This window comes from Cucurbita maxima, unplaced genomic scaffold (assembly GCF_002738345.1).
Source record: "Cucurbita maxima cultivar Rimu unplaced genomic scaffold, Cmax_1.0 Cma_Scf00017, whole genome shotgun sequence".
Lineage (NCBI taxonomy): Eukaryota > Viridiplantae > Streptophyta > Magnoliopsida > Cucurbitales > Cucurbitaceae > Cucurbita > Cucurbita maxima.
The window spans coordinates 4,262,677-4,290,468 of record NW_019272033.1 but is presented as its reverse complement, the minus strand read 5'-3'; the positions used below and the strand labels follow the sequence as shown (position 1 = coordinate 4,290,468).

Sequence of the window (27,792 nt, the reverse complement as noted above, 5' to 3'; positions counted from 1 at the left end):
AAACCTCACGAGCGCCCTGTAACGAACAAACTCTAACTCGATACCGTTGTTGATTTAACCATAGTTAGAAGGCCGACAGTCCACTCGAATTACTAAAATGCTCATAGTCTCCTTTGACAGCAACTCGCTCTCTTGCCAACGAAGGGGAGGGCCTTACCGTCTTTTCGCTGATATTTTAATTAATAATAAAAAAAGGAATAGTAAGTAGTTAAGCTTTGACTAAGAAGGGATAAAAAAGGGTCGCATATTTTATTATGGGCCCAGAATTTGTTTTTACGTTTAATTAAAGTAAAATAATCATTAATATCATAAAGTATATAATGTGTACAAATTTGGGAATTTAAATAAAAAAATAATTTCCCTTTATAATATGCTAGTGTAGTTTTGTAATTTATCGCATTGCCTAAAACCAGTGTGTATTTAATGAAAATTAATTTTACAGAATCTAATTGTTTTTAATAAATATTGTGCACAAATACAGTTGAGTTTTCAATAATATTTTTGAGCCATTAAATTAAGTTTATTCAATTCCATGTTTCTTATCCAAATGGATTTCATCATAATAATAAATTTTAAAAAATTCATAATATTCTCAAGACGATTAATAAATAACTTCGTAATAATAAGAAATTATAATTTTTTTTTAATGAAATTAATTTGTAATGGTGACATATTTACGTTTATAAATATATTAATAAAATAACAATGACACATCAGTGTTTTGCTATCAAAATTTAATTTTGTTGAATGAAATATCTAACTACTAAATTGGAAATGGTGTTTTTGTTTAGTTTAATTTATTTTAAAATAAAAAAAGAAGTAAATTTACCTACTACGTGTCGTGTTTGAAGACGTGGAAGCATATAATACGTTATCTTTATTATTTTATTTTTTTCTCTCTCTCTTTATGCTTTATTTTGTTTTGGAATTTTGGTCCACTAAAGAGGAGAGGGTGCTTTTTTATTTTTATTTTTAATGAATATAAAAAAGAATGCAATATTTTATTTTGTATCTTTATATTTCACCTAGGCTTGGAAAATCGTGTAAAACATAATTTTAGACTAAAACACGTGGAAGAACTTCATTCGTTTTTTAACTTGAAAAATCCACATTATATTCAAAACATTTCCAATTTTGTTTGTTTGACTTTTTTAAAAATAAAACCATTGATATTTAATTTAATTTACATCCTCGTTCTCTCTCAGAGATTAATGCATAAACCCTCTTATTATAAGAGTAGACGAAAGATAGTACTATAAATTTATGTTGTCTGGCGTAACTTGTCTTTTGAGAACGAGTTACCTGTTAGTTATGTTGATCCAAAAGTCGAGTAAGAGGGAGTGTGAAGTCATTTAACCTGTTAAAAAATCACGTGTAAAAATATTATTATTTGTGTTTTAAATAGTATAAAAAATTAATTATGTTATCACAAAGTCTATGTCAACGAAATAATGTGTAAAAATAAATAAAAAAAAACAGGTACACAAAAATAGAGGGGAATCGAATTAAAGGGAGTGAGTGAGAAAGCAATTAAAAGCATAGGGGGCGAACAATTAATGGCATTAATTGAGAGTGGAGGCATAAAGTTTTAGAAGGAAAAGGGCAATGGCGAGCATGTGAGTGGCCGTAGCAAAAGCGCTAAATTGATTGCTCAAAATATGAATAAATATCCAATCCCAAGTCGCCAGGTCTTTCATTTGCCGCTCGTCTTCCTGCGGCCTTCGCGTTCACATGTGCTGCCCTTGCCCTTCACAAGTTTCCAGCGTCCTGCGTTCGATCCCACCGACACACTTCAAACCCTTTTTATTTTATTTTTTATTTTTTTTAAGGCATAGAGATTAAGAAAAAAAAAAAAAAAAAAATTGTCCGGTTAAAATGAGAATTAATTTGTGTGAAAATTATCGAAACCTTAGCTTACATTGTTTTTTTTTTTAAAAAAAAATTGTTTGGGTTTTTTATTAAATTTTATAACGTTTTAATACCATTCTTTATGATTCTATTTTATTATATTACGTATTTTCTTTTGCTTATTTTAATTACTTAATCATTGAAGGCAAAAAAGTAGAAAATAAAAAAAAATTCGAAAAGAAAATGCATGCCGACAATTCAATTCGATTCACATTCAGATCTTTAAATCTCAAAAAATTTAGAATGAGACTTAACTCCCTGAATAGTAAATATATACTGTAAATTTATAATTTATATTTTGTTACTCTCGTAAACCAAATAATATAAAATTATTATAAATGTAACGGACTATTCGTGAATAATTTTTTAAGATGGTTTAATAAATGGTCTACCTTTTTTTGATCGTAATAATATTTTGTATTTACACGTAACATAAGATGGTTTAGTGGCAAATTGAGCTGAACCCAAGTCTATAGAAGTTAAGCCGAAGACCAATGAAGCTCGAGTCCGTTGGGTCAAAAGAAAAAGGAAAATCGAACTATACAAACCAGTTAAACCTTTAAATAATATATGGGCCTGATTGTAGCCCATATCATACTCAGGTTATGGGCCGTTCAAAAAGGCACGGCTGGCAGAACGTAGGCCCAATACTTCGTGATTGTTGTTTGAGCATCCAAATCCAACCGTCGATTTCCAACGAATTGTTTGCAACGTGGAATATCAAGCCAATGGCTAATCTTCAAAATTAAGGAAACATATGGAACTATGAATACACATCATATAAAATTTAATTATTTAATTTAAATTGAACAAAAATAAACCAAATCAATAAATTAAAAAAAAAATATATTAAATGTTTTAAAAAAACAATCTTTAGATAAATTAAATAATGGTTACTATTGGAAACTTAAACCAATAATTTAAAAATAAATTTTGTTTGATCTTAAAATTTAAATGTTTATAAAGAGTTATTGGACGTAATAAATATATAACTTTTATCGAATTTAATTTTATTTTGAACAATTTTTCATATTTTAAAAAAGTTATTAAATAATATTAATAATAAAAATGTGTGCATATATATATATATATTTTTTAAACTAAAAAATTATAACAAGATTAAAGAAAGTTTTAGGGAATGAATTTGTAATTTAGTTTAAAAAAAAAAACATTTACTTGAAACGACAAAATATCAAGAGTGACACTTGACGACTTGACAGCGCTATGCTATAAATTTCCAGCGCCAAAGCGTCTGGTCATTTATAAAAGCAGAACCCATCCGCTTTCTCGCCTCCAGTTTTATCGTCTTTAGGGTTTTCTCTCAGACGCGAAACAATGGCTGACGAAGCGCAGTATTCATCTGGTACCGATATTACATCAAACAAGCGCAAGTACGAGGACCAACCTCCACCCATGGTCACCCGCCGGCCGACTGGCTTTTCCGGCCCCATCACTTCTCCCTCCTCCGATTTGGCACATCCTCCGCCCCCGTCGTACAATAACGTTCCGCCCCCGATGGATGAGATCCAGCTCGCTAAGCAGCGTGCTCAGGAGATTGCCTCTCGGTTGATTATCTCCAGCGGTGGGGTTGGGGCCGGTGCTGGACCTGGCGTTGGGGCTGATGTCAAGCGTCCGAGAGTTGAGAACGGGAGTGGGTTTGATTCCTACGACAAGGGTTTTAGTTCTGGTGCAGGTGATTGCTATTTTTTTACTCTTTCTTGAATATTTCATGCTTTTGTATGTCTGTTTACCTTGTATTGATTTCTTATAGACGTAAGTGAGGTCAAAGTAAGCTGGGTTTTATACTTGAAAAGATGAGGGAACACTGGATAAAATTACGTGTGTGCTAGGTTATATTTATCTTGGTTATAGAGCGACTTGTTTATAAAAAAGATGCAGTATTCACGATTTACTACAGGGGTTAAGAAAAAGGCTTGTGAAGTGGTTTGAACTTTTTTTAATTTTTTTTTATTGCATTTGGGGTAACCAATGCATGGGGGATGAAATAAACGTTTCAGAATTTCAGTTTTAGTGCTAGGTTATATTTATCTTGTGTTCGATTTATTTTCCATGGTCTTTTACCCGTCTCCTTTAAAAATTTAGTAAATTGTTCTGGTAACATATTATGGTTTAAAAATTAAAATTGTGTATTTGATTGGATGCTCATTTGCGACCTTGATCTGCGTGGATGCAGACCTGAAGCCTCACATGTCAAGTTCAGCCCCATCATCTATACCTGTTTCCTATGGTTTCCAAGGGACAAGCAAAAAAATTGAGATTCCTAATGGTAGAGTCGGTGTAATTATTGGTAAAGGTGGTGAGACCATCAAGTACCTTCAGCTCCAGTCTGGTGCAAAAATACAAGTTACTCGGGACATGGACGCAGATCCCAATTCTGCTACCCGGATGGTTGAGCTAATGGGTACCCCTGATCAAATTGCTAAGGCCGAGCAGCTGATGAATGATGTTCTTTCTGAGGTTTGTCCTAGTTTTCGAACTGCATGGTGTATCTTGGGGGAGCTGTATCAACATTTGAGTGTGGTCTCCTCTTAAAACCGTTAGCATGCCGTGTAACAATGCACTGGCTTGGATAATGGATGAACTATTTCATTACCATTTTTTCAATTACTAACTTCATATTATTGGCAATATTTTATTTTTAATTTCCATACAAAATTTGATTGAATTCACTTTGGTGGTAGATAGGTCTTTTAACTTGGCTCGAAATGATTTTGTCTCATAAAATTAACATTTGAAACAGGCTGAATCTGGAGGTTCTGGCATAGTATCGCGGAGATTAACAGGTCCATCAGGATCTGAGCAGTTTGTCATGAAAATTCCTAACAATAAGGTTCTTAAATTAGTTTTGGAATTTCCCAAGTACTGTTTATCTATTTTGAGAACATATTTCTTGTTTATTTATGGAACTTCTGATTGTTATAATGTTCTTTTTCTAGGTTGGCTTGGTTATTGGTAAAGGCGGTGAAACAATCAAAAGTATGCAAGCTAGGACTGGAGCACGTATTCAGGTCTGTTCACTCTTTACACACATTATATTTCAAACTTAGTTTAGTACCATATATATATATATATATATATATATATATATATATATTTTACTAAAATTGTGCAACTCTTTTTCACTTTTTGTTCATATGACATAAGTTATTGTTTTTAATTTGGATTACGTGGGATTATCTATTATGATTTTCCATAGGTGATACCATTGCACTTACCCCCGGGGGATACATCTACAGAAAGAACCTTACAGATTGATGGTTCAAGCGAACAGATTGAGTCAGCAAAACAATTGGTTAATGAAGTTATCAGCGAGGTGCGTTTGCACATTTCGGTTGCATTAATATTATGCCTTGTTTAGTAGGAACCATTATCTAGCTGACACCTAATTTACATGGATTCTTGTTTGAATTTTTGTTGAGGTGATTATATTGATTTTTCTGTTTGGATTTGGCTATTTCTTTTACTGTTGATGCAATGTTTCCTTCCTATTCTTAAAACTCCTTCACTATCATGAATTCTTTGAATATTTAGGGTTCCGCCTCAAGACCAAGGTAAGTATTAAGCACGTGGTGTAGATTGGACATTGAATTATTTGCTTGCTTTGACTTGTTTATTCAACTTTATGCTGTGATATGGGAGGGATTTGGTATTCATTGGCTTAAATATGCACCACTCAGTTTTGTGTCGATTATGAAATCCGTTTTTTTTTTTTGCGATTAGTTTCCCATTTTAATTCTATTTTCCATACACATTCTTGTTAATATTTACCTTTTTTGTTTGTTTCAATTTGTATTCTAGTCATTCTACAAACAGCATGCTGCTGTTTTTTTTTTTGGGGAGGAAACAGTTGAGATTTTTTTTCCTCAGTGTTTTGTGTTGTCTTGTTTGGACAGCTGGATTCAACAAGAAATGAATTTCTTTGTCCTTCATTAATATTACTCATTTCCCCTTCTAAATTTTACGCCACTAATGTACTGGATCTTCTATGAAATTTGTCTCAAATACTATATAATATTCTCAGGATTCAGATTTCTCATTCCTTCAATAATAGTTGATATGTCTGTGTACGCAAGTCTGTAAAATCATTTTATTGCTAATCCTGCTAATATGCACTGGCAGTTTAACCATTTTAATTGTCAATCAGTAGGGAGGTTTCTTCACTCACTGTGCTCATACTTTCGGCTTTGAGGGGGGTTCCCTTTGTAGTTCCTTGGAGTCCAATGCTGGTTGTAGTTTCACTCAAGGAGTTAGAAGCGTTGGAATATACCAACGTGGTGTACTTTTGGATCTCTTATAGGTTGAGAGAGATTTTAGGTCATTTACCTGTAATCAATCTGGATTTGTTATTATATCTGCAGTTGTTTATTCCATATATCCATTAATGCAGGGGTGGACATAAGTTCTGGGTTTGGAAAGAGGTGAACTTATTTTACAGATAAAGTAAATTTTTGACGAGTGATTTTTGTATCAGAAAGATTCCCATTGGTGATATGCTGGCTCCTTTGGATATTCAGTTTATCAGTCAATATTTTTCTTATTAGGTTGTTAAGGTTATATGATATCTCCTATTTAAGATGCTGCAGCCCATTTGGTATTATTCTTGGTTTTATATCTAAGTGTTATATTGTTGGGATTATGGCCTGTTCAACCATCACACGTGCTTATTAATTGTGTATCCTGCAACTGACATTGTTATTGGGAACTATTGTAGGCTTAGGGTTATTGGACCATTAGTGACACTAACATGGAATCCTTTATGTTGGTGTTCTCTCAGCATTACACTGGTATGGTTCTGAATCCCATATTATAATGACATAAAGTGGTGTGGAGAGAAGTTGCAGGTTTATCTGTTGGATATTCTAGGTCGTAAGTACAATTTCGAAAGTCACCTTACCATACTACCATTCTTTTTCTGGTGGATTAATTTGTAGGAACGTTTCAACTTTTAGTCTATAAAAAATTTCTCTCGTAATGAGTTATTTTTATGGACTGTTTTTTTAATATTTCTTATTTCAATCTTTAATAGTTATTATTGTTTTTTTTCTTCTTATTTTCCTTCAAAGGTTTGCATATACTGTCGATGTATTCTTTCTCATCATCCACGCTTCTCAGTGTTTGGAAGTATTTTTTTCTCAATAATTTGTGGTAAAATTCTTTGGACTATAAGATATTTTCACTTCATCATCTTCTATTGGCGTCTAGAGATTTGGTTCTCTATGAGGTCATTATGATTTAGCTTGATATCCAGCTAATTGATTCTTCTATATAAGATTTGATAATTGGGAAGACATTGCTTTTGTTGTGCTTTGCTATGAACTTGTTTGTCTTTTGGGGCAACAATTAAGTTCATATATTCTGCTCTGTAAAAGCTTTTGTAGTCGTCTGGTTCTCTTTGAACCCATTCACTTCGAATAGGGAGAGGTTGAGCTTCTGCTGGAGTAACTCAATAACTCACCATCCAGTACGGTATGTTGGTGTTTTATGCTCTTCCTAATGCAGTATAAGCTCCTTTAATCCCTCTACAAAACATACTATACTGACTATAGTCTTTACTCTTTTTGGTATACCCTTGATTTCAGATTTGGCCTTTTATTTCCAATTCACTCATGAATGTTGTGCTTTACCCTTTTTACTATGCGCCTTGTTGGTATCTCACGTTAATTGAGAAAGATTCACCTTTTTATTTATCCTCATGATTTTTTCCAGAATCGTGTGAGAAATTCAGGTATGTCGGGAGGGTATAACCAACAAGGTTATCAAGCTCGTCCCCCTTCAAGTTGGGGGCCTCCTGGGGCTCCACCAATGCAGCAACCTGGTTATGGCTATGGACAACAAGGTGGATACTCTGCTCCTTCGTCTCAGTATAACATGCCACAACCTCCTTATCAGGGTTATTCCCAACCGTCAACTGGTGGATATGCTTCTAACTGGGACCAGTCTACCGTTCCAACAAATCAACCTGCTACTCAGGGAAGTGGTTATGATTACTACAGTCAACAGCCCACTCAGCAACAGCAGACATCTGGAGGTCCTGGTGCTGCAGCAGACAACAGTGGTTACAGTTATGGTCAACCACAAGCCTCTACTTATAGTCAACAAGGATATTCTCAAGATGGCTATGGTGGTAATTACCATGCACCTCAGTCGGGTTACAGCCAGCCCACATATGATCAGCAAGGTTATGGTTCTGCTGCAAACTATGGTAGTGTGGCTAATGCAAGCCAAGATGGGCTCAATTCATATGGGTCACAGGGGGATTCATCACAGACGGTCCCTCCTGCACAATCCTCTTCTGTGACCCAGCAAGGTTATGGTGCAAATCAGCAGCCTGTCCCTGCACCAAATCAGTCAGGGTACGGAATGACCGCACCTTCCCAAACTGGCTATGGAAATCAACCAGCTGCTCAGACTGGGTATGGGGCTGGTTATGGACCTCCTCAGACTCAGAAACAGCCTGCAAATCCTCCTGCCTATGGTCAGAGCACCCAGTCACCGAGCGCACCCAGTGGCTATGGGCAACCTGCTGCATTGCCGTCTGGATATTCCACTTCTCAGCCTCCCACGTCTGGGTACACTCAATCAGATTCTGCTTCTCAGCGTGCTCCACCATCCGGTTATGGTACTGCTGCTCAGCCAGGGTTTGCACCACCGCCTTATGGTGTTCCTCCAACAAATCAGGCAGGTTACGGACAAGCTCCACCCTCATATAGCTCCTCTTATGGTGCTGGTTACCCTCAGCCTCCATATTCTTCTGAGGGAAATGCTGGTGGGGCTACTCGTGGGGGCTATGACTCTGCATCGGCTGCTCAGACAGCGCCTCAAAGTGGGGTTGCAAAAGCATCGCCAAAAAGTTAATCAATGTGTGTTCATTAGGCGTCTTGTTGTGGAGAACGGGTTACTTTGTTCCTTCGGTTAGGTTTTAGTAGGCCAAGTAGTATTATGAGACCTCATTAATGTCTGAATTATTTACTTGTATTATTGGGTTTTGGTACGGTTAAAAAGGCTCCGGACTTTTTGTTATTCTCTCTTCCAAATGACCTGCTCTCTCTTCGGCTGTTTCCTGGTTGCAGGGAATTGAATAGTTATTGAGATTCAATCCTTACGACTCGTTTTGATTGTGAATGCAAAAGTCTTCGCAAAAGGCATTTACCTAAACTATAACACTTCATCTATACGATTATGAGTCGGGTGTTACATAAACAGTTTTCTAAAACGCTGAATCCTCCATTTTTATGAATGTGATATATTGTGTGGTAAATACAGCAGTATTTTCCCTAAAATAGAGAAGTTATACAAAAGGTAATATATCGATGATGGTAAATTTCTATTCTTTTTCCCAAAAGTAATTAAATCAAACCCCTTAACCCAAAAAATATGACATTTCACCCAATCCTAGCGATATCTGAGATGGCTATGGTCTATAAATGAAATTATTCCTAAAAGCCAGAAATGCTTTTGGTGAAAGTAACAAGATTATTGCGAGGACTGAACCAAATAGCAATTTGATAGCATATTGGAAAGGATCACAATCATCTGCATCTGTTGAGCTTGCGTGGGGCGACAAAGCTGTAGCGGATGGAAGGGCTTCGATCACTGCATCAGCCAAATCCAAAATGAAAGAAGATTTGCAATTGAGAGCAGGCACACGACCCCAGTTTTCGATCCCAGATTCAAGTGCCAGGTGCTTATACTCCATATCTATCTCCTCAAGAGTCTCAATGTGCTCGCTCACAAAGCTGGGAAGAGACGTAAAATTATTATAAATAAAACGCCAGAAAGGCAGAAGAATAAAAAAAACAACATAGGAATGCGAGAAAAATCGAACTTCGCTGAACATTTGCTTCTCCACGTCTTCGAAACAAGTAAAACCAATTGTAAATACGTTCAAACAGCATAATGCTTATTGGGCCAAAGCTTCTGCATTGTTAGGCTCGCACGAATATATATACTTGTTATATGATTTAGTCCAACTGACATTCACTCTAAGGTCAGATCTGATTACCAAGATTATGAATATTTTAAATTATACGCAATAATAGGACCTCCTAGAATTATGAACATACACATGGAATCAAAATCAACAATCGATAACAGTTCATCCATTTATAGTTTATGAACAAACCATACCTCACAGGAACGGCTAGGAGACTCTTAATACCCTTCTGGCCAAGCTCAACAAGAACTTCATCTGTGTATGGCTTCAGCCATTGTACAGGTCCAACTCGGCTCTGAACATGAAATACATAACCAAGAATGAAATTCCACATGCGTGTACTTAGGAACAAAGAAATAAAGAACATCTGAATAGTTGAAAGCAAGAAAAAGATAAGAAGCCAAGCAAAGCTCAAAATTTATTTTTAACCTGATAAGCAAGAGTATGCTCATTCCCAATTCCTCTGGCTTTCAGCTCTTGCATGATTAGGTAGATGCACTCCTCCATTTGATCTTTGTATGGATCTCCAGCATTCTCAACATAACTGACGGGAACCCCATGTGCACTAAAGAAAATCATGACCTAAGGTGCAAATGATGCTATATATAAGAAAATAATTGACTGGGACAATCATGTTGCATAAACTAAAGTATCTCTCTAAAATCAGTTTCAGCAAAGATCAAGGACCTCTTGAGGATTGATAAAATTCTTCAGCTCTGCCTGAACCAAGTCAGCCATGGACTTAATATACCCTTCACGTTGATACCAGGACTTTATAACTGAAACAGGCAATTTTGAGAGATATGCATCTTCCCTGATAGACAGTCATAGTCAACAAGTTGGAAGCAATTTTATCCCTCTTTTATTTTAAAAAAATAAAATCAAAATATTATAATACTGGACTGAGTCATCACCTGAAAATCTTCTGGAGAACACGAATACTAGACCCAGTTGTGGAAATAGAGTACTGTGGATATAATGGCAGCACCACAAGTCTTGTTATGCCATCCCTCTTAATCTGCCACAAACAGCGAAAGGAACCACCAATATTTAAATTAAATATAGTGACTATTAAGGACTTCAAACATCTCTAAAATACGATGCTAAAGTCTGAAGATACAGGCACATTGAGAAATAACACGTGGTCTGTAGTAAATATAAAATTCCCCCCCGCATTTGAATTATAAGGCAAGGGAAATAAGAAAAAATGTAGAACGTACTTGCTGAATTGCTTCCTCTGTGAAAGGGTACCAATAGCGCATTCCCACATAGACATTAGCAGATGTGTTTTTCTCTTCCAAAGCCATTTTAAGCGCCTGTGCCTGCATCCAGTATACACAAATTTAAATATTTGAAGATTTTCTTATACCCAACTGGAGATATGACATAATGAACAAGTAGAGGGGAACAAGAGAGAGGTCAATCAACCTGCTCATCTGTTATTTTACGCAAAGGTGAGCCACCTCCAATTGAAGCATACCCTTCTTTGCTTTTGGGAGCACGAAAGGTAGATATTAATTTGGCCAATGGCTCTTGGAGGAAACGGAACAACCTTGGGAGCCGGATAATATCCTATGTTTAATGCAAATAAGTGAGAACCGATATATGTTGACACGTTAATATGTTATTAAGGCTCTAGATACATAATATTAACTAAGCTACCGGATCTGCAAATAGATTGTACAGAAATGGCTGAACATCATCAAGCGTGTCTGGCCCTCCTAGATTCAGAAGCAGAACTCCAACCTTCTCTTCCGCTGCCTGAGAGCGAGATTCTAAAGCATATTCACCACAGGTGAAACTTCCTACCGAGCAAAATGCTTGTCCAAGACGACTTCTCTTCTCAATGGGGCCAGAAAGGTGTAACCCCTGCATCACATCTCTGTGACTAATGGAGCTAGAACAAGAAACCACTAATCCTTGAGATGTAGACTTATCACGAACTTGCAAATTTCTATAGGATTTGCAAGATAAAGACACGAGAGGTTTCGGCAAGGAGAACAGCCTGAAAAAGGAAAAACAAATGTTGAATTCTTAACTTCTATAATAAAATACCTGAGAACTTGTATAAAAAGATATGCCATTGCCGTGGCATCTTGAATTCAAAGAACGTTCCTTCTGGTCAACCCTGTTATTATCATTCACACAAGTTCACAGTGATCGAGCTAAGGGGACTGGTTCCAAATTTGCAGAATTAAATTCATATGCCTAGTTTCAGGCTGCACGAACATTGCAACATATGGTAATTTCATCCAATAATCAACATAAAGTTCATATGGAGCGGAAATTTGCAGACGCTACAGATAATATAAAACGAAAATTTCCGAAGTAACAACAAAAGGCGACTTAAGAATCCGATCATCATTCGCAAACAACAAGCAAAGGCTGAAGGAAGGCACAAGTGATACATTAGACAACTTACGTGGGAACCCTGTGATCCGAATTGAGTTTATTGGAACTGAGAAGCTTCACATTAGAAAGAGCGCCAGAGGAAGAGGTCGCGTCCATGGAGTCAAAAATTGGAAAAAAGTTGTATCCAAATCCAAAATCCAAGAAGAACTTGAGCAGTGTCGAATGTAGAAATGACAGAAAGAGTGGATTCACAGAGACGATCTTGAATAAAAATATTTGAGAATTGGAAACGCTGAATCCGAACGAGGAGGAACGGGACGGAAGGATCTGGAAACTCTTGATTGGTACCCAATTTTGCGTTGGGCGCGCCAACGACTTTCACCATTATATATTCGAAGGGGGATTCGTGTTGAAAAATCTACGCATCTACGTGTAGGCCCTCTTCTCTGAAACTTTATTTTATTATAATTATTTGTTTTTTTGGAGAAAATCTCATTTCATATTTTATTAGGTATTAATTTACCCACTCCCACAACTAGTTCGAACTATTCCATTATTCTTTTAAAACTCATATTGATTCGTCCTTTTCACCCTTGTAAAATTGTCAAATCTCGAATATTTAATTTACCTATGGGTTGTTAAAAGGTGTGTGGGGGCTAACCTGGCCACCCAACCCAGCAGGTCAGGGGCGGGCCGGCTCTTTTTTCATTTTTGAGGAATCCGTATGTATAAATAGACTGTTTGGCTTAGTCTTCGTCTCTCCCTTGGTCTTTTGAGAGGAGGAGAGAGGTGGCCTCTCATGTACTTTGATTTTAACTTAGAGATGAAAATCTTCTTTTATTTAGACACAAAGTATACCATAACCAGTAATATCTATGGCTCAAAACCGCTATGAATCATCAGTTGATGCAATTGTTGATAGACAATGTCAAGGTTTTATACAAAACTTTTTTTATATCCCGAGAGTATCTAGTAGTGCACAATGTCACAATCACACTTTTCTTGACAATGAATTTTGCAATTGTGCGACATTCACTTCCAATACCAAGTGAGTCAAGTCAATTTGTATTAACGTCCACGGAGAACATGTCTTAAACAAATGTTACCGTGACACTCAAGCCTACCCTCCTTGGCATCTGAGGTCACCAGAGGTCACCAACATGGGCTGACTCTTGGTTTTAGCTTCCATATGCCATCAAGTACCCTAGACTTGGTGAGGAGGTGGTTTTCTCTAGGATGGGGACCATAGCAATAATTCATGAGATGGATATAATAATATATTGGACTTGAAATCCTCACATACACGCAATCTAAATAAAAATTGATTAACTTCAACTTCATTGAGGGGAAAAAGAAAAACGTGTTCTTCTCAACTCCACAGAAAACAAAAGGCAAAAATAAAGACTGAATTGGTTCGAACATTAAGCTGAAGTGAAACTTGTCTCAACAATTCAACACTACTTCGTTAAGTACCAAATTTCCAATCAACATCAGAGGGTCCATTTCTTTCCATGAAACTGATGAGATTCTCCAGTTACTAGACAAAAAGAAGCGCAGGAAGGAAATGCAAATGCAACTCAAAATAGTTAAGACTCAGCATCCAGTAGAGATTATACAGATGGAATGTTTCAGAAAGGAGGAAGGCAAATATTTCTTCATTCAACATGTGAAAATCCCGCACCACCTTCAGCTCGAGTCCTGTGCATGAGCACAAGCTTAGCCATTTAGGGGACTGAAAAGGCACTAATGAGATACAATCTAAGCATATGAGAATAACGGCAGTAAATAAGCATCTCGGTCCACCGAGTGTTTCAAACGCTCGTTGGCATTAGCTTGTATCACTTTTGAAACAATCCCAAATTTTATGCTAATTAGCAAATGGAACTTTCATCAAAACCCCAGAACAGCAAATAGATAAGAAACTGTTAATAAATCAATGCAGTGGTATGCTAGAAAGTCGAGAGGAAAAGTAGAGGATTGTGGCCAAAACTAGAGGATAGTAACTTGAGAGAAAATAAACCAAAAATGTACGAGCAGAATGAATGTGAGATCCCACAACGGTTGGGGAGGAGAACAAAACATTTTTTTATAAGGATGTGGAAATCTCTCCCTAGCAGACGTGTTTTAAAAACCTTGAGGGAAAGTTCGAAAGGGAAAGTCCAAAGAATACAATATCTATTAACAGTGGGCTTAGGATGTTACAATGTATAGCTATAATGAATGCAGTATTGTCTACCATGGCGACTGAACTGAGTGAAAACCGCTTAGGTTAATGCGTTCTTGAAGGAAAAGCACAAGAAGAATACATTCAATACCGTCCATGAAGGGAAATGTCACTTACTTGTGGTCAGAAGGATTTGGCGTAATTTCATAAACAATAGTTGCAACAACATCTCTCTTTAGCTGTTGATTAAAATGAAGATATTTAGTTACTTAAACCAACAAAAACATCAACTGATTCTTTGTGACAACTTTACCTGTGTGGCTTCACCTTTCAACCCAATGTAGTGTATCTGAGACGTGTCACCGCCATAATTGTCAGGAAAATGCAAAGTAATATTTGCCACACTTTGAAATTTGGAATATCTGATTATGTGTATAAACTAGAAGTCAAAAAATAATTGTAATCTAACATTGAACGGAACTCACAGATTAAGAATAATTACTCGTAAGGAGAAAAGATAATGCTCAACTTTTTAGCTCTCAATTCAAACATTAAGACAAACAGAAAGATGTGTTGTTCTACAAAGCATCCTTACCTTGTCTGGTACTCTAATACTCCTTGCAAATTCTCAGCCAAATCCCACTCCTAAAAATAATATAAAATGCATTACAATTACAACATATGTTTAGACGTTAAAAGATTTCTCCATGAACCTCTAGATAAGCTAACAGGCAGTACCTGAACAGCTTGCATACTTTGAGCATCAGAGAAGTCAATACCTTCTCGGTTGATAAACCTAATTACGAACGAGAAGTATGGGATAATTGACTTACAAGAACTAATGCAGAGACAGAAGTGATAAATCTTACTATATAACATAGAAAACCAAGTGCCAGAAAGTTCGAGAAAATTTTACTTACGCTCGCATCTTTGAAGGACTAGTACCATCTGGACCACCAATGATTGCTATGCTTTTGATCTTAACATCTGATGTAAATCTAATAATCATCAAATAAGTGGTAATGAATTTTTTAGAAACAGGAAGTAGGCCCAGAACACAAAAAGTACACACCATACAGGCATAGAAATCATCGTGAAATGATGCTATCAGAAATGTAGATTGTTCTTTCCATGACCGCTTTCGAAGTTTCAGACTAGCCAACAAGCACAGATTCTTAATATAGACATGTTTCTCTTAAGTAGGAACATGAAACTACGTTTCCCAACATTATTTAACAATATGCAAACATAGGTGAAATAGTTGAGTACATACGAGGACCTTTTAGGAAGGTCATGGATTTTCCTAGAAGAATAAACAAATGGGAAAGTCACGATAAGTTACATTTCACAAAATTATTTATTTTCATAAATTCAACCTGAGATATATAGATGTGATGGTTGAGAAACTATCATTTTTTTTTACATCAAATGTAAATTATGAATGAGCATTACAATAATCGTACATATTAATCAAGTAAATCTCAATGTTATTGAGGTATTAGGTATAGCTGGAATCAAGAAGTACTGAAGACACCTACGGGATGAAAACTATCAGTTCGGGATCACCCTCGTTGCTTTCTAAGTGATCCTGCCATAGAAAAAAAAAAATACATGAGGCTACATTATCTTAGTAACAGAGCACATGGTATTAATACACACAAGCATAGCGGTTAAGTACCCCGGATGAATTTAACCGATGCTCCCAAGCTTTAAATACAGTCTTCACACTTCCTGGAGTCGCCTCATTCAAAGCAGAAACCTAGAAAATAACAGAACCTATGACCAAAAATAAAATTTCCACTGGTTCCTTTGAGAAAACAAAAATGTATTCTATGTGTGGGTTCGACATGTAATCATCTACAATTAAAAACCAGCAGGATCAAGACAAATAAAAGTTCAAGGCTCTCCCATGAAAGTCAATTATAAGATCCAATCGATTCCGTCCACAATTATCAACGAGGCAATTAAGTAACTGCGCTTGTTAAGCTTACACGAAACATGCTATAGGGAGAAGGGGCCATTGTCATGCTAGTACGATTTTATGAGTAATTCACTTTAAATAGCTTCGATTATCCAACATATTCAATCTAATCTCACCCATTTCTTCTAGCCTTAAAATAAACAGGAAGGTCTATCATTTTCAACAACACCACGCCCATAGTATTTATTCCAAGCATCTGCTGGTAATCTTATGCATTCAAAGTTTCGTGGAAAAATCTATCAACATTTTCAACATCTCACTCAGCTATTCCAGTTATTGAAAAACTCCTCTAAGTTTGCAAGACCTCTCGCCTAGATGGCTCTGGCAACAAATATATTTCTAAAACTTTATCAATTAGTATATAATCATTGATTTTCTTAATACGCGTACGATGTTCATCTCTTACAAGACTCAGATATGAACTAAACGATAGAAATGTCAGCACCATTCTCTTCCAGATCCTTTAAATATGCAGATATAAATTATTGACTTCTTGTCAAATAGCTGGGCTATAAACCCAACTTGGAAAAAAGTAATTAACTAATACAAACCCAATTTGCACGTGATGAACCAAAGCCAATGACAGAAGAAAAGATTCAGGACCATGGGCGATCGCTATTCACAAAAAATAAAAAAATCTAAGCACCTGCAGTTGAGAAAAACAGCAGGATATACTCATGCAGCTAACGGGTATGGAGATTACTAAAATCCAAAGCCAGGACCATGAAATTTCAAATTGCTCGCAGGAAAAATGATTATACGAACTAGTTTTGAGTGATTCGAAGTCGTAATAAGCATTGCCAGAGAAGAAAATTCGTGTGCTAGAGAGAGAGAGAGAGAGAGAGAGATTTGCACTAACTCTGGGAAGGTCTATGTGCTTGTATAAAGACCAATCAGAAGAACAATCGTGATCTTCGCAACTGTGATCGTGTAAGCAAGCCATCCTCGAGCCTCCAGAACAATAATGCCCAAGACGAAAAGAGGTTGCAGAGGGAAAAAGAAAGTGGGAGATTCTCAAAACGGCGTCGTTCAGATTGCTTCGCTTGGATATAAAGCATTACGAGAAGAGGAGGAATCTGCTACTTCATTCGCATTATCATTTGTTGAATAAAGCTATAAATGAGACTATTATTGGATCAAACCAAAAGTCAAAATTAAGATAATTTACATTAAAGTAAATAATATCACATTATTGTATAAATATTAACAGTTTAGTTTTCGGTAACAATTTAGCCATATTAATGAAATTATCGAGTGTTGTACAGTCACATTGGAAATCTATGGTTATATTCGAACTAAAATATGTACTCGAAAGAAAAATAAATAGTTCGAATAAGAATTAGAAAAATAGATGAATACGACTGGACAGAAGAAAGAAGATTCAATAGTACACTATTTTAAATAATAATTATTAAAATTATAATATTTATTATCAATGAAAGATATGATAGGGAAATTATAGTTAACTTTTATTATAATAGCCTCCTATTATGCTCTTGCTCAATCTCTATCCATTTATTATATCAAAAGTAAAAAAAATAAAAAAAAGACAATAATTTCTCATTTTTTAATTAAGGCCGGTTTGCCAAAAATGAATGGTAATTTTTTTATATTTAAAAATGATTATATGTTAGTCCATACTATTAATTTTTTATATTCTTTTTTATTTTCTCTATTAAGAAATATCTTGGATGAATAATTGGATCGTAGAAGTATCTATATACGTGTACGATTAAGATTGGATCTAATGTGAATCTCATTCGGGGCAATTAAGTCTTTCCGAAGAACTGCCGGCAAATTTTCATTTCTTTATGTAGTGTTTTTACAAGTGAATTTGTAATCATCGTTCGTACCAATCGTATCCCCCACCTTTTCGGCAACTTCATGACTCGAATCACCAACGGAGCTTTACTCTTTCTCTTGTTCCTTGCCGTAATCGGCCTGGCTTCCGGTGGCCGGGGCTTTCCCGGTGATTTTCTCCGGTTGCCGTCCGAAGCATTGAGATTTTTTCGCGGAGGAGCCTCTGACGCTAGTGATGAGGACGCCGTGGGGACGAGATGGGCTGTTTTGATCGCCGGTTCGAATGGATACTGGAATTACAGGCACCAGGTTGTTTTTATGACATCGATAAGTTTATTAACTTGAATTCATTTTTCTTGGAAGTACAAGTTTGTGTTCTGTTTTGACGTTGACCTTTGTCAGTGATCGACGCTTTCATGTTCGCATTTCCTACTCTTTCCCAAATGTCTGTTGTATTATCTCTATCGCCGATCCTTGTCTGATCTATTTTTAAATTGCTTTGATTTTTAACCTCGAAGCTTATTATCAAAATTGCTATCAGTTGTGAGCGATATAAACTTTGGATATTGGTACAAAATAATCACGTCATGGAACCTGTAGCTGCTTTCAAACGAAGTTTCCTTGTTTGGAATCTTGAGCTAGTAGCTGAGTGTTTAAGGCCTAACTGTAAAAGTTTATTATAAGGCACTTGTGATTCTTCTGGATAAGAAGAGCTTTAAGTACAACCAGTAATTGAACTTACAAATCAGAAGATAGAGGAGAGATGTAATTAAGAATTAGTATAAATTTGTTAAACTGGGGCATGCTTTTTTCTAGCACGAGCCAATGAAATCCTAGATGCTCTATGCTAGAGGGAGGGGGGGAGGGGGGGAGGGGGGGCGGAGAAGAGCGCTCTCCAAGTATTTGAAAGATTTCCGAGCTAATTATTTTAGTGACAGAAAGAGAGATCAGTATAAAACGAGATAATAGAGTATTACTACTATTCTGCTTCAAACTTGGTTTATTGTGTGAGTGTTGTTGATGGTTTAATTATTTGAAAAGACTTGGAGAATGATGAACACATTTTCCACCAGGCTGATATCTGCCATGCTTATCAATTGTTACGGAAAAATGGGCTAAAAGATGAGAACATCATCGTTTTCATGTACGATGACATTGCCTTCGATCCAGAGAACCCAAGACCTGGGGTCATCATCAACCATCCTCAGGGATCTGATGTTTATCATGGAGTCCCGAAGGTTATTTTTGTAAACAATTTCTTTATAGATTCCAATTCTACCCTTGATTTGTTTGATTGTAGCTTCTTGAGTACCCTACGTTTTGTTCATGGCAGGATTACACTGGTGAGGATGTTAATGTGAACAACTTTTTTGCTGCCATTCTTGGAAACAGAACAGCTCTTTCGGGGGGCAGCGGGAAGGTTGTTGACAGTGGTCCTGATGATCATATTTTCATATACTACAGTGATCATGGTGGCCCTGGTGTGCTTGGTGAGTAGCTTGTTTCTATGTAGTTCGCATACCATGTGATGTGACCTATCATGTATTTAGGGATCATTTTTTGGATCATTTTGTTGTTTGATATGGTTGATTTATGTCTGTAAGCAATAAAATAATTAGTTTACTTTTATGTATTTTATTTAGAGGTGGGCAGCCGACATTCAAGTTAAAAAAGCATGCATTGAATGGAGGCTGATAGCAAGCCTCATTTTACCTAGGAAAATGCTTTTATTATTATTATTTTTATTATTTTTATTATTGTAAAAACAATGATCAAAATGTGAGAATCCGTTCCTTTGAATTAACTAGTCTTGTTACTTGATGAAAATGAAATTTCTCATCTCTATGATACATTTTGCTCAGGGATGCCTACTTATCCCTATATTTTTGCTGACGATCTTAATGAAGTTTTAAGAAAGAAGCATGCTTCTGGATCCTACAAAAGTCTGGTAAATTATTGTACTGTTCTTTACTTGAGACTGCAACTATCCTTAGAATGTAAACTTATCTAATGGGACTGTATGTAATATGTAGGTATTCTATCTCGAAGCTTGTGAATCAGGAAGTATCTTTGAAGGCCTTCTTGACAAAGGTTTGAACATTTATACAACCACCGCATCAAATGCTTATGAGAGCAGTTGGGGTACTTACTGTCCAGGGGATGATCCTAGTCCTCCACCAGAGTATGATACTTGCTTGGGTGACTTGTATAGTGTTGCTTGGTTGGAAGACAGGTAAAAGATAATAATAAATTTGTCTCTGTTGCTAGCATACTTTGTTCTTCAAGTTTCCCCCCATAATTTATTAGTAAAAGAAATGATATTAATACCGAAAGGTAATATTCTTTTTGTTCTGCCCCTTCAGTTTTGGGCATTTGTTCTCATTTCTCAGTTCTCGTTATATGTACTGCACTTCTGTACTTCTGGTGTCTAGTGTTCTGTCTGGCGGACGAATGAATCTCATAAAGTTATTAGATCCAAAGCAGACTATTGCTGTTCAAATAAGGGATCCAAACCCACAAGCATAAAGCATAAACTGTTCAGATAATTTTATTTATTTAGTTGATTCTGAATAATTTAGGTAGGATTTGATTTATTTTATTCAGAACCTCATGGTTCTTACTTTGGTGCTGCATACAGTGATAATCACAATTTGAAGACGGAAACTTTGCGCCAGCAATATGAATTGGTAAGAACCCGACCACTATTTTGGGAGAAATCTAAGTCCTACGAGTTTAAATTTGGATCTTAGGAATGAAAATTTTTCTTCTAGAGATTTTCATCCTTTCGAAAATGTACTAATTGTACATTTAAGTCTGAAGGCATTTTAGTGTCTATTTATCAAAATGAAAAATTTTCCCTTTATGCTCGACGTTGAAAAGAACCTCAATTGTATTTCTTTTCTCCTTGTTTGATATGATTTAAACTGCTGGTCTCTTCAGGTGAAGAAAAGGACGCTAAATGATGATGATGCGTTTGGTTCCCACGTCATGCAATATGGTGAGCTAACGCTGAACAAGAACATTTTGTTCTCATTTCTGGGTACAGATCCCGCTAATGAGAACAACACTTTTGTCGAGGAGAACTCTTTGAGGCCAACCACAAAAGTTACCAATCAGCGTGACGCTGATCTGGTCCACTTTTGGGAAAAGGTTAGTTTCTTCTTTTTCCATTTTCAAATTGACAATATTTGAACGCTATTTGGTATATTATAAAAAAAGATATATTCTGAGGATTACCAAATTCTTCTTTTCTCTTGTAAACTGTCGACTTATCAACTGTGCTTTTAACTTATGAAGTGATCTTTAGCCCCAAACTCCACTTTTTCCTGGTGTTTGAATGATGATGAGTACGCAGTTTAGGTGGTTTTTGCTATTTGCCATCTGTAATAAGTTCAAATCTTGAGACTTCAATGGCACTTCAAATGCTACACCGCATATCACCTCTCTAATATTGGCATTTTAATATTTTCTGGTTAATATTGGGGTTTTTCTTGCTTCCAATTTTGGTTTCGACATCATCTAACAACCTTCACTCCCCCTCCGTGCTTGTTGTTGATTTTAGTTTAGCAAAGCTCCAGAAGGCTCCAACAGGAAAATCGAAGCTCAGAAGAAGTTTGTGGAAGCAATGTCCCATAGAGTTCATATCGATAAAAGTGTGAAGCTAATTGGAAAGCTGTTATTTGGAATTGAAAAAGGTCCTGAGGTGCTTAATGCCATCCGTCCCGCAGGACATCCCCTTGTCGATGATTGGGATTGTCTCAAGAATATGGTATAATGTCGATATAATTGTGTACTCTTATTTCCTGTTTCTTTCTTGATTCCTAATGACAAAGACAGCATGGCCGTTTCATTCAAGCCATCAATAATATTTAGTTATGTTTTAATTGAGTTTAAGTTCTGTTATTCTGAAATGGTTTGATACATACAGGTTAGGAGCTTTGAGGCACGGTGTGGATCTCTCTCCCAGTACGGAATGAAACACATGAGGTCCTTTGCAAACCTATGCAATGCTGGAATCAGCAAGGAGCAGATGGCAGAGGCATCGGCGCAAGCTTGCGTACGCATCCCCTCGGGCCCATGGAGCTCTCTGCACAAGGGCTTCACTGCATGATGGTGAAGTCAATCCACTCATCCGATTTGAAAGTACGTTTCTCCCACCATTGTTTATATCATCTATGTTTAAATGGATCTGGGACGACAAGTTATTTGTAAATACATCTGCAAACCGTCATGTAAGGAAAGAAATAATTGAACTAAGTAACTGAACAAGTAGTTTTTACTTATGGTCATCAACAATCACTGTCTTGTATCTGTTTACTTGTGGTCATCAACAATCACTGTCTTATTGGCAAGAATAAGCTAAATTACAAATATATGTAGAGTTATGATGTGCATTAGCATTGTATGATATAATATTTTCACATGAATACAAAATCCCAACCTCCATAAGAAGCAAAGTTAGAGACCAAAAGTGCATGATTGAAATGTTGGTGAGAAAAAAAAGGCAGAAGAGTGGGCAATATAGATGAGATAAGGTTGAAGGGCAGCCCCACATCTTTTTATTAGTACTATTTCGTTTAAATACTCCTTTACTTTCTTTCATTTTGGTCTATAGTTGGAAAATGAAGGGATCAAAATAGTTTAAGAAAAAGTTTGTATAGTTTGGAGTGGGCGATGGAATTTGAGTTTGTGGTATAGTTGAATATTTTTAATGTTTTGGTATTACAATCTAGTGGGGGAAGAGAAAGTCCAGATGTTGGGATTGGGATATACTGTGCGCCCATTCACAAAAGGAAGCCACCACCAACCTGGATCCACAACCTTGTATTATTGCCACTTTGCACGCTTTCTTTCTTTCTTTTTCTATTATCGTATTTATTTTATTAGCATCTAACTTCAACTTCATCAAATTTCAGCCTTATTGGAGAAATTAATGTTATCAATTTATCAAGTTTTTATATCTTTTAAAACATTTGTTTACTAGTGGGTAATATTAAGTCGTAATGCTTATTATATTCACCTTTTTTTTTTTTGGCTCGTGTGGTCGGTTTTTTCATATGGTATAGGTAATGTTGATTTTATCTGGAGATTAATAGTCTAAAAATACTTTAAACTCCTTACCTAATTTATTAAAATTTTAATTTTCCTACTGGAAGGAAAAAATGGATTATGAGATATATGTAATGATTTAATAGTTTATTGGAATGATAAGGCTGGAAGAAATTAAACTAGTTGCCCAACCATATGAATCAAATCATATTTGAATTCAAAATGTAACAGTAGGACGTTAGGATATTTTTTTAGTGGAGCATGAAGAGATGGACTATATAATATATTTACATATCAAGGTCTATAAATTTAAGATGTATAATTTAATTATTTATGTAAAAAAAAAAAAAAAAACCTTAAAATCTGGAAAAGGTTAATTCAAGATAATGTCACTGAAACTTTTCAATTTCTAAACCATTATTTTTTATATTCTCATAATTTGATTTTTCCATCCTAATATTCTAAATCTTCCTTTGTTTTCCATTTTTATTGCAAAAACAAATCTTAGTTTGTTGTCAATTTATGTAATAACCTTATTCTATGCTTTGATTTAGGCCTATTACATTTTTCTAGTCATCAATTTTTCTTAATAATTATAGTTTTCACTTTTTATTTTTTTCTCCTTGACATAATTTTACTCGAACAGACCTTTTACATATTTTTCTAAATGTTTTTTTTAGTACAATCAATATAAGATAGAAACAAAACATTCCTTATAGGGTATAGAAATCGAACTTTAATAGATGCATTTTAAAACTATGAAATTGACAAGGATACGTAAAGAATTAAAACGGATAATATATCTACCAGTGGTGTGAGCTTGTATTATTATAAAACGGATATGCTTTTTATGGGGGTATATTGGTAAGTTTAATGTGATTTTTGTAGTATTTAGTGGGGGAGGAGTGAGAAATGATAAGCATAAAATGGCTATCACAATTTTGGTATTTTAGTTCAAATAAATTCACATCAATATTAACAAACAAATAAAAAACGTGGAAAAACTGCCCCTCCATGATTAAAAAAAATTCACTTTAACCCTTTTAATTTTTGTCTTTGTGTATATATATATATATATATATTTTCCATTTATAAAAACTTAGTTTTTAAATTTTGAATAAAGTCCTTGATTTCACTTTCTATTGAAGTTTTATTGGAAAATAATGTAGAGACAAAATCAATGGTAGGGGTGGTTTTGGAAATTTGAAGAAAATTTGAATGAATTAATGGAATCGCATTTAATAATTATTTTGTGGTGATTTCAAACATTACGACTCTCCTGAAACGTTTTCCAAGAAAATGGATATAATCAAATTATTGGTCAAGAATCATTTATTTCCAATTATATATTTATCAAAATAAAAGTTTATCCATACCTATATTACCAAAAAAAATTCACATATTAATCAATTAATTAAAAGTCCAACAATACCTTCAATGTATATATTGATTTAAATTTGAATTTTATAAAATTTGTGAATATTAAGAAACTAAATTAATAATTATTTTTTAAATTTATTTCACCGATACTTCAATAATGCCCAGAGCGTCGCTCGTATTATCGGTTTGGATATTGACCGGACAATACGAAAGCAGTGCTAACCATGGTTACTCTAACCAACCATAGTTAAGTTGCTTCCCGGTTCTATCTAAGCTGCTCCATCACATCGGTTCCACAGAAGCAAACTTAAAATACAATATATTTTTTAAAAGCACTAATAAAAATAAAAGAAATGATTATTTTATTTATTTGTTTTTTCTTTTATTGCGGAACTGGACAGCGTTAAAGATTCCGTCAAATTGGTTAACGGGGGTGGAGGAATGTAACGTCGATTGGAGAAAGCGGGATTACCAGTTGACGGAAAAGCAGAGGATGAATCAGAGCCGCACGATGGGTTGATGGACGGCCAGAGATGCATCGGCGTGAACGGTTTTAAGCGATGTGGGAGTTGGAAGAGCGTATAAAAACTGGGACTTGAAGGGGTGAGAGGCCATTTCGTTGTATCATCGAGGAAGGACCTCTCTGCAGTACTCCTGTTAAACTTCCCTTCTAACTCTCTCTTTTTCTCTCTCTTGATTCCTTCCTTTTGATTTGTCTGTAAATTTTCCTTCATTTGAAGCTTTCAAAATCATCCAAGAGCTTGAGGTTTTCTTCGTTTTGGTTGGTTAATCGATCTAAGATGCTCGGTTCTTTGACGAGTTTTGAGGCATTGAAATTGTTTACAGAGACTTGATGATAATCGAAGAGGGAAATTTGAATCTGAGCTTTGTTTCGTTGGCCGATTCTGTAATTCTTTTTTCTTAACTCGGAGTTGATTTCCGGAGAGGCGCGAGGGGGGAAGACTTCGAGTTTTGGAGGTTTGAAAATTGAAATCAGTGTTTTAAGGTCTTCGATGTTCGTTATATGTTTGATCTTATCTTATCTTCTGAAGTTAGTTTCTAACTCTTGAATTTTTCGTTGTGCAGTTAATATCCAAGCGATTTCAGTGGTTCGGTAAGGGTCTTCTGAGAGATTGTAACCTTCTTTGAAAGTGGAAGAAGAATTGGAGTGACAAAAATGCAATCGATTATTGGAGCCTGGGATTTAGATTTACATTTTGCTTGTTTTCTGCGGTGAAAGAAGCAGATTTCTGTTCTTCGTGAGAGCTGATTCTTGGGGGGGAGGGGAATCCAGATCAGAAATTTCTGGTACTAATTGTTTATTCATCATCTAGGTGGATTTTGCAGCCTCTGTTCCTTCTGTTCTGATTGTTTCCGTCCGAAATTTCAGGTCTGATTTTCTTCCTGTTCATTTCTACCTGCAGCATCGAATAGAAATCGCCTTCTTCCTCTGATTGGATTCTTAGGGTCTGATAATTAGCTTTCGAAATTTGAAAATTCGAGTTGCTGCTTCCATGGGAGGATCTTCTGTTTCTCTCTGTGAGGCGTTGGAAATCTGGATCCCCTTTCTAATTCTCTCACTACTTGTTTCCATGGGAAATCCTTCTTCCTTCTTTGAGTTCCTTACGTTTTCAAGATTTTCCCTCAACTTTCCTCTTAATTTCAGGCGGCACATTTCTTAACCCAACGCCTCAGTTTTTCTTCGTCTTCCCCCAAAATACTTCTCTTCAGAGCGATTTGGACTTTCGATTTTTGTCGATTTCGTTTTCGGATCTTTCAAACTCAATCGAGAAAACCCTGACTGATTTTGATGCTCTTCTCGAGTAAGGTTTTTGCAGCGTCAATGTCGAGAACGCCATATCCTCGAGCTTGATCGAATTTTTCTTTTCCCCAAGGCTCTTCGCTTTGTCCATTTTCGTCGAAACTGCAGAGATTGTCATCCTAATCCAATTGGCTGCAGAGTCTGCTTTTTATCTATTTCCCCTTTGTTTTCTCTTTGCCACTTTTAATTATTTAGAATCTTTTGGGTAATTTTTCTTCGGACTAACCCCTCTTTGAAATGGGACACAGGTGGTGTACAATAATATATATTATAAAAAAAAAAAGCATATGGAGAAGGATCATCTCAGAATCAATAGCCATGGCAGTTTCGTTAGTAATAATCTCAATGGTAGGGATAGAACGGCCGTGGATAGTTCGCTGTTGTTGCGAGCGAGATCTGAGGCCGCTGCCGCCGCCGTTGCGACCAGGCCACAACCCACACCATCAGAGTTCGTCTTACAATGGGGAAACGGGAAGCGTCTCCGGTGTATGAAAGTCCAGGTCAAGGCCAGGGACGTTTCCGCCGCCGCCGCACCGGTTCACAAAACCACTGTCCGAGTCGATCGGCGGGTCGTTAGAGCCGATAGAGACTCGATTATAAGACAGAACCACCAGCCGAGTCCCATTCATAACTCTAACCACAGTAATGGGCACTTGAATCTTCGTCAACGGCCGATTTCTCCTCAACCGCCAACTCTACCGCCGCCGCCGCCTGCTCCTTCTCAGCGTATTCTTAGGTACCGCTCGTTAATTCTTCCTCGTCTCTCTCTCTCTTCTTCAATACCAGTCCTGTTTCTTCTTTTTTTTCTTTTTTTCTTTTATTTTGATCTGATTGATCGCTTAGATCTCAGCCGATCTTCCCGGCCATGGGATTCAAAATCCCATGTAATTTTAACGTTGGGCCTTTGATTTGGGCTTTTATATTACATGGCTTTCTACCCACTGAGTTTCTGCTCTTTTTTTTTTTTTTTTTTGTTCTTAAATAAAAAAGAAGTTAAATTTTTTTTCAAAATATGGTTCAACTTAGAATTGGATCGATAAAATTGAAGAAATTTAAAATTTGATATCTAAATTTATAATTTTAATAATTACTAGACGAGACTAAGTAAAAATTATTGAGAGAAGATATTTTATTTTATTATTATTATCTTTTTTTGGGTATAATTGCAACTTGGGTTTGGGGTTTGATGATGATCTTTAACTTCATGGAACGCAATTTGCCCCCGTTGATTAGGACACGTCCGCAGTTTCTTTCTCCTGTCGTTTTAGCTTGTGGAATAATAGCCGTCGGATTATAGATCGGAGTGTCCCTCATCGGCTGTCGTTGAGTGGACGCGTATTCTCGGAAATTGTAGATCCAACGGCTGAGGGGGGTGGGGGAGG

The 27,792-nt window shown here is 36.0% G+C and overlaps 5 protein-coding genes across 8 annotated transcripts in view; 3 read left to right on the top strand and 2 right to left on the bottom strand.

The window, feature by feature from the left end:
* The first annotated feature begins 3,166 nt into the window (after positions 1 to 3,166).
* On the top strand, positions 3,167 to 8,963 carry LOC111492404 (far upstream element-binding protein 1). Its single transcript, XM_023141737.1, has 6 exons — positions 3,167 to 3,601; positions 4,103 to 4,386; positions 4,670 to 4,759; positions 4,866 to 4,937; positions 5,126 to 5,242; positions 7,636 to 8,963. The coding sequence occupies exons 1-6, from the start codon at positions 3,244 to 3,246 to the stop codon at positions 8,782 to 8,784; spliced, it is 2,070 nt and encodes a 689-aa protein (XP_022997505.1). The 5' UTR covers positions 3,167 to 3,243; the 3' UTR covers positions 8,785 to 8,963.
* A 169-nt stretch (positions 8,964 to 9,132) lies between these two features.
* LOC111492405 (ferrochelatase-2, chloroplastic) lies at positions 9,133 to 12,591 on the bottom strand. Of its 2 annotated transcripts, XM_023141739.1 has the most exons (10): positions 12,285 to 12,582; positions 11,950 to 12,081; positions 11,525 to 11,867; positions 11,291 to 11,434; positions 11,083 to 11,184; positions 10,777 to 10,880; positions 10,550 to 10,676; positions 10,292 to 10,444; positions 10,057 to 10,157; positions 9,133 to 9,665 (listed from the first exon to the last, which is right to left on the bottom strand). In XM_023141739.1, exons 2-10 carry the CDS (start codon positions 11,955 to 11,957, stop codon positions 9,341 to 9,343), a joined length of 1,407 nt encoding a protein of 468 aa, XP_022997507.1. In that variant the 5' UTR covers positions 11,958 to 12,081; positions 12,285 to 12,582; the 3' UTR covers positions 9,133 to 9,340. The 2 variants fall into 2 exon arrangements, with proteins under 2 accessions (XP_022997507.1, XP_022997506.1); XM_023141738.1 differs by lacking the exon at positions 11,950 to 12,081 and having other exon boundaries at positions 12,285 to 12,591.
* Positions 12,592 to 13,608: 1,017 nt separating this feature from the next.
* On the bottom strand, positions 13,609 to 17,376 carry LOC111492077 (PITH domain-containing protein 1). The gene is made up of 9 exons (XM_023141255.1): positions 17,219 to 17,376; positions 16,057 to 16,137; positions 15,917 to 15,966; positions 15,299 to 15,376; positions 15,117 to 15,174; positions 14,974 to 15,023; positions 14,692 to 14,800; positions 14,556 to 14,617; positions 13,609 to 13,912 (listed from the first exon to the last, which is right to left on the bottom strand). Exons 1-9 carry the CDS (start codon positions 17,300 to 17,302, stop codon positions 13,870 to 13,872), a joined length of 615 nt encoding a protein of 204 aa, XP_022997023.1. The 5' UTR covers positions 17,303 to 17,376; the 3' UTR covers positions 13,609 to 13,869.
* Positions 17,377 to 18,190: 814 nt separating this feature from the next.
* Positions 18,191 to 22,562, top strand: LOC111491963 (vacuolar-processing enzyme-like). Its single transcript, XM_023141070.1, has 9 exons — positions 18,191 to 18,468; positions 19,233 to 19,397; positions 19,493 to 19,649; positions 20,022 to 20,107; positions 20,193 to 20,392; positions 20,798 to 20,846; positions 21,100 to 21,309; positions 21,722 to 21,928; positions 22,088 to 22,562. The coding sequence occupies exons 1-9, from the start codon at positions 18,244 to 18,246 to the stop codon at positions 22,268 to 22,270; spliced, it is 1,482 nt and encodes a 493-aa protein (XP_022996838.1). The 5' UTR covers positions 18,191 to 18,243; the 3' UTR covers positions 22,271 to 22,562.
* Positions 22,563 to 25,198: 2,636 nt separating this feature from the next.
* LOC111492516 overlaps positions 25,199 to 27,792 on the top strand; it is a 4,549-nt gene continuing 1,955 nt past the window's right edge. The window contains exons 1-3 of one of the 3 annotated variants that reach the window (XM_023141881.1): positions 25,199 to 25,566; positions 25,675 to 25,896; positions 26,659 to 27,146. In XM_023141881.1, the coding sequence (XP_022997649.1) occupies positions 26,698 to 27,146 (449 nt within the window). In that variant the 5' untranslated portion in view covers positions 25,199 to 25,566; positions 25,675 to 25,896; positions 26,659 to 26,697. Of the gene's footprint in view, positions 25,595 to 25,674; positions 25,979 to 26,658; positions 27,147 to 27,792 lie in introns of all 3 variants that reach the window. The other 2 variants (XM_023141882.1, XM_023141883.1) reach the window with 2 other exon arrangements.

What these genes read in the sequence shown, in the direction of transcription:
- LOC111492404 (XM_023141737.1), top strand. Translation starts at nt 3,244, where the DNA reads ATGGCTGACGAAGCGCAGTATTCATCTGGTACCGATATTACATCAAAC. An exon ending in GGGTTTTAGTTCTGGTGCAG is followed by an intron (nt 3,602 to 4,102) that starts GTGATTGCTATT and finishes GCGTGGATGCAG; the next exon opens with ACCTGAAGCCTCACATGTCA. An exon ending in TTAATGAAGTTATCAGCGAG is followed by an intron (nt 5,243 to 7,635) that starts GTGCGTTTGCAC and finishes GATTTTTTCCAG; the next exon opens with AATCGTGTGAGAAATTCAGG.
- LOC111491963 (XM_023141070.1), top strand. Translation starts at nt 18,244, where the DNA reads ATGACTCGAATCACCAACGGAGCTTTACTCTTTCTCTTGTTCCTTGCC. An exon ending in CTGGATCCTACAAAAGTCTG is followed by an intron (nt 20,108 to 20,192) that starts GTAAATTATTGT and finishes TGTAATATGTAG; the next exon opens with GTATTCTATCTCGAAGCTTG. An exon ending in GGGATTGTCTCAAGAATATG is followed by an intron (nt 21,929 to 22,087) that starts GTATAATGTCGA and finishes TGATACATACAG; the next exon opens with GTTAGGAGCTTTGAGGCACG.
- LOC111492405 (XM_023141738.1), bottom strand. Translation starts at nt 12,370, where the DNA reads ATGGACGCGACCTCTTCCTCTGGCGCTCTTTCTAATGTGAAGCTTCTC. An exon ending in GTAAAATAACAGATGAGCAG is followed by an intron (nt 11,185 to 11,290) that starts GTTGATTGACCT and finishes TACTGGATGCAG; the next exon opens with GCACAGGCGCTTAAAATGGC. An exon ending in CTCCTAGCCGTTCCTGTGAG is followed by an intron (nt 9,666 to 10,056) that starts GTATGGTTTGTT and finishes GTCTCTTCCCAG; the next exon opens with CTTTGTGAGCGAGCACATTG.
- LOC111492077 (XM_023141255.1), bottom strand. Translation starts at nt 17,302, where the DNA reads ATGGCTTGCTTACACGATCACAGTTGCGAAGATCACGATTGTTCTTCT. An exon ending in AGCACATAGACCTTCCCAGA is followed by an intron (nt 16,138 to 17,218) that starts GTTAGTGCAAAT and finishes GTTATTTTCTAG; the next exon opens with GTTTCTGCTTTGAATGAGGC. An exon ending in GTATTAGAGTACCAGACAAG is followed by an intron (nt 14,801 to 14,973) that starts GTAAGGATGCTT and finishes ACACATAATCAG; the next exon opens with ATATTCCAAATTTCAAAGTG.